At 38.3% G+C, this 5,052-nt stretch overlaps 1 protein-coding gene across 1 annotated transcript in view; it reads right to left on the bottom strand.

The window, feature by feature from the left end:
* Positions 1-214: 214 nt before the first annotated feature.
* MSH3 (mutS homolog 3) overlaps positions 215-5,052 on the bottom strand; it is a 280,941-nt gene continuing 276,103 nt past the window's right edge. The window contains exons 23-24 of the mRNA XM_006870606.1: positions 4,120-4,294; positions 215-323 (exon numbers count right to left, since the gene is read on the bottom strand). Of these exons, the coding sequence (XP_006870668.1) occupies positions 215-323; positions 4,120-4,294 (284 nt within the window). The remainder of the gene's footprint in view (positions 324-4,119; positions 4,295-5,052) is intronic.

Genomic DNA, 5,052 nt, shown 5'->3' with positions numbered 1-5,052 from the left:
AGTCAGGAAGACAGGAACCTGAAGAAGGCTTTCTCCACAAAAGGCCTCCTTGTTTCCAATGGCTATATTCCAACGGTGATATTCCAGTGGTCATAAATTTTGTGGTGCTCTCATGTCACATGAATGTGGGTTGTTCCTGGAGTGGTGGTGTTTTGTGCAGTTGGTATTTTCAATTCTCCATCTTTTTTGCTCAAAAATGTAGCCTTAGTTTTAATCAGGAAGAGACGTCTGCAATTTCTTGTAGTGCAAACTCATTTGTCCACTTTTGGAGGTCTTTTGCATCATTTATTGTCCATAGCTTTGCAAAATATTTTAGCCTGTTTCTGGAGAGAAAAGAAAATACTACTTATTTTAGAAATGAAATTGTTGGGGGACAATACATCACAATGCAAGCTATGGAAACGCTAAGGAATACTGCTGTAAGAAGTTCCCGCATTATCACTCTTCTGGTGAATGGAGTTTGCAGTGTTGTTGCTAGAAATCAAGGGATGGAAGTTGTGGGTCACCACTACTGCTGTCTGCAGGGAGAGAGAATACTGTCTCCTCTCCCGCTAAACTACTCACAGTGGCACGTCTGAGCATGTGCGCAAGCACTCCTGATGAAATGCTGGTAGCAAGACAAAAATGTTATTGGGTCCAATTAAAGAAATATAATGAAAGCGTATAATGAAAGCAATCATTACATTGGCCTATGTTTTTCTTTATAAAAACAATCCAGTTAAACATTCTGGTTGTAGAGTCCAAGTACCTGAGTTTCAATTACTGCTCTGCCAACTAACAGCTGCTCTACCCTTCGTTGGGCTCATGTTCCCCAGCTATAACATGGAGTTAACAACAGTCCCAACCTTACAAGGTTGTCAGAAGATTAAGTGAGCTACACTATGGAAAGCAATCAGAACATTAATAGGCATACAGTCTGGGTTGCTGCAAATAGCTGCTCAGGTCTGTTATGGCATACAGTAAGTAAGCATTCAGTAACTACTGGCTATTATATCAAGCCAACAGGGAAGGCACAATATTTAATTTGGCTTCTGTGATCTGGTCAATGGAACTGATGTGATATACACTTTTAGTGAAAATCCCAATTATGTTCACTTCTAACAATTCTCTCATCTTTCAAGATAACTGTAGATTGTAGATTTCAAAGTGTCACATGCTAATTGGAAGAGTTAAAATAGTGATAAGTAATCTGAATATTATTCTCTTGGTTTATAAGTTATATGGCAACAAACATAAACTATTGTATTCTATTGCCATCTTGTATATGAGGGTTAGCAAAAATTTATGGCTATAAAATCATGGAAACTTTTATTAAACAAAAATGTGAAGCTACTGTTTCTCAACACATCCTCCATTTAAGTCTATACACTTCTGAAGGCACTATTTCGATTTCTTGAACCCTTCCCCAAAAGGTCGGTTGTTCAAGCTCACCAGCTGCTCTTGGGAAACCCTATACAGGGTTGCTATGAGTCAGACCGACTTGATGGCACTTAACAAAAACAACATTTCCCCAAAGAATTCTGTACTCTTTGATTTACACCAGGTCAAAATGTCAGTTTTAGCATCTTTGAGGGGCTCAAATTGTGTTCTTGTTCAGTGTTCTTTGAATTTGTGGAACAAAAAAAAGTCTGAAGGGGCAAGATCAGGGCAAGATGGTGGTAAGGTTTTCCAATGAAATTTTCATAAGACAGTCCTTGGTATGCTTGAAGAATGAGGTGCACTGTCGTCATGGAAAAGAATTCCTTGGTACAGCTTTCCTGGTCCTTTTTTCACCAATGCCATTGTTGTTCATATAAGACCCTGTGATTGTTTTGTGTCCTTCAAGAAAACATATCAGGATTACCCTTTGGAAACCAGTTGCCATAACTTCTAAGCTGACCTCTCTGCCTTGAGTTTAACTGGCCCAGCAGATCCCCTTGGAAGCCATTGTCTTGATTGCAACTTGTTATGAATGCATGTTAATGAGACTAAGACAAGTGTATTACTGAGAAAATGTATCTGTAGCCACCCAATGATCAATAAGACATATTCAAACAGGTTTTATTTGGAATAAACCTGCACATAGATCAACTGGAACCCTAGTAGCAGTACTTCTTGACTTATCCTCATAGATCCTCTAATGCAAAGTTTCCATTTAGTTTCTTTAGGGAAATTAAGACAAATAATAAGACAATAGCAAAGAGGATTAAAATCTGTCTTTGGACTTGTAAGTTTGTTTCATTGCTTTGGAGCTGTGGTGGCAGAAAGTTATGTGCTCAGCTGTAAATCAAAACATTGGCAGTTCAAACCCACCTGCCTCTCCACAAAAGAGAAGACCCTACAATCTGCTTGTGTAGATTACAACCTAGAAATCCCAATGGGGCAGTTCTACTCTGTCATGTATGATCTCTAATTGAAATCAACTCAAATGGCACACATCAAGAAGTTTTGTTTTTTTTAAATGTTCATAGATAGTATTTTGTTTTCTTTCCGGAAAAATTGTATTAATGTCACTTGTACCAACTAGAAATGGTTTGTTTGTGATGACTACACCACTTTGACTGCTTCTGATTTGACATTGCTGAAACGATCGAGAAGACACTGTCAATAGTGGGTACTACTTGTCATTTGTAGTAGTCTTGTACTTTGACTTGGCCAACTGCCATATGCAAAGTGAAGTCTGCAAGCAGAATCACAGAAGAAGGAGATGGAGAAAAAGAAGTGAGCCATGCAACTGTACTTCAGTTTGCAAGTTAGCACTGTTTCTTTAACTAATACTGTTGCTGTTGTTATGTGCTTTCTAGTCTACTCAGGCTCTCAGTGACCCTCTGTGTCAGAGTAGAAAAGACAGTAATATTTCAATAGTCCTGGTGGCACAGTGTCTGGGTGCTTAGCTAACCCAAAGGTCAGCAATTCACACTCACCATTCGCTCCATGGGGAAAAGATTTGGCAGTCAGCTTCCATAGATTGATAGCCTCGGGCTGGGGAACCCTTAGGGGCAGTGCTGCTCTGTCCAGTAGAGTTACTATGAGTTAGAATTGACTAGATGGCAAAGAGTTTTTGGTAATGATTTCTAAAACTAAACAACATTATTCGGTATGAAGGAGTTTCAAAAGTTTCCTGAAAAATTCTCTTGTTTTCTAATTCCATTTTCCCACGAACTTTTGGACGCCTCCTCCAATAACCCAGGGACTACTTGTGTCCCATTACAATTTTGCATTTGATCAATAGTTTTGTGTCACTCATTATCACAGGGTTATAATGTGGGATGACTAGGGCAGTAATGGCTTGCCTCGGATAGGTCAGAATCTTGGATAAGGAGGAAATGTGTGGAGGTGGGAACAGCTTTATAATATAATCTTACATTTGGTTGTAATTTATTCTTTACATGGTATTTTCCTAAGAATAGCTTCCTTCTGAAGTTTACCTTGTTGTCGTTAAGTGCTGTCAAGTCGGTTCTGACTCATAGAGATTCTGTATAGGGTTTCTGAGGACCAGCTGGTGAATTTGAACCGCTGACCTTGTGGTTTAAACCAATCTTGCAGCCCAGTGCATTATCCCACAGCACCACACCAGGACTCCTTAGGTTTATATTAATATTACCTTATATATCAACTACTTTCTGACTGGAAATCCAGGGTAAAAGGTAGAAAGCATTCACATAAATATTCTAGGTGACAAAAAGAATCTGGTTTAGAATGAAAAATGTGCCCAACTCAATAAAACCAGGAACCTGTTTTAGTATGATTACATAATATGTAATACTGTTATTTTCATTCATGTCCTGACAGAATTCTTCACTGCTGAATGCAATCACTGCGTATCTAAAATGCAATATAGGATCAAAAGCACTCTGTAGGTTCTATCTATTGAGATTTTTTTCAACAACTTTATATATAATGTTTTAAGCAACTCTGTGTTAGCACATAATAAGAAATCACCTTAGTTCTTTAAACTAACTGAAGAAGAAAGATGGACTGAGTTCACAGGAACTTTGCCACAAGCTATTTTCAATTTGTCACAATTAGATGGTTCAGAATATTTGCTGAGGTATATCTGCTGTTCATTTTATAATGCCCTCCTTTGACCCACTGGAAGATTTCTTTAGAAACCAAAAAATGAAGCATAATTATTCTGACCTTTTCATATTTACTAATCCTTCAAGATCTTTTGATTTGAGAGCTGCTGTCTTCAAAATTTCTCCAGGAACATCTGCTAGTTTAGCCACATTGAGTCCATAACTCCTTGCTGCAATTCCTCTGGTTATTTGATAAAGAAAAGTGACAAAGTCGGGAATTTGTCCTTCTTCTTTGCCTATTTAAAAAAAAAAAATCACTTAATTTAATTTTTTTAAACTAGCTGAAAACAATGTTTTATGAAGACTGTTGAAACTTTTGAACGTAACTTCTATATTAAAAAGTGAAAGATTCTCATAACATGGTGTAATACCTTCTTTAAAGACAGACAAAGAAATATACAATTTAAATAACAAGACTGAGAAATTCTGATTTACTAAATATTCTGGCTAAGAGTTATACATAATGACATAGATACTATTCAGTTCCACCCAGATCCCCTTTTAGAACTTCAGGGTTTATGCCTACAGCTGAGGACTGTGAGATACCATTTTTGGAAGCGTGCTAGCCAATAGTCCTTTCAGCTGTATACCTTCTTTGGGAACCTATATCCAGTGACTGATTACTGCGAGATTGGTGGTGGCTGTGTGCCGTGGAGTCGGTTCAGACTCATAGCAACCCTATACAGGGTTTCCGAGGCTATAAATCTTTACGGGAGCAGAAGGCCTCATCTTTCTCCCGCAGAATAGCTGGTAGTTTTGAACTGCTGACCTTATGGTTCGCAGCCCGATTCGTAACCACTACGCTACCAGAGGTGAGGTTGGTAGGCAGCCTCTTAAGAAGGCTGCTAAAGACCTTACCTCCAAATATTCTCATGCCCTTCCTCTCCTCTTGAGTGTGGACTGGGCCCAGACATTTACTTCTGACAAACAGAATAAAACTGATAGATGTTCCTTCTAAGATTTGGTTACAAAAGACTGTGGCTTCTGTCTTTTT

This window comes from Chrysochloris asiatica, unplaced genomic scaffold (assembly GCF_000296735.1).
Source record: "Chrysochloris asiatica unplaced genomic scaffold, ChrAsi1.0 scaffold00145, whole genome shotgun sequence".
NCBI classification, from domain to species: Eukaryota; Metazoa; Chordata; class Mammalia; order Afrosoricida; family Chrysochloridae; genus Chrysochloris; species Chrysochloris asiatica.
Note: the sequence above shows the minus strand (reverse complement) of the source record. Positions and strands in the feature narration are given on the sequence as shown.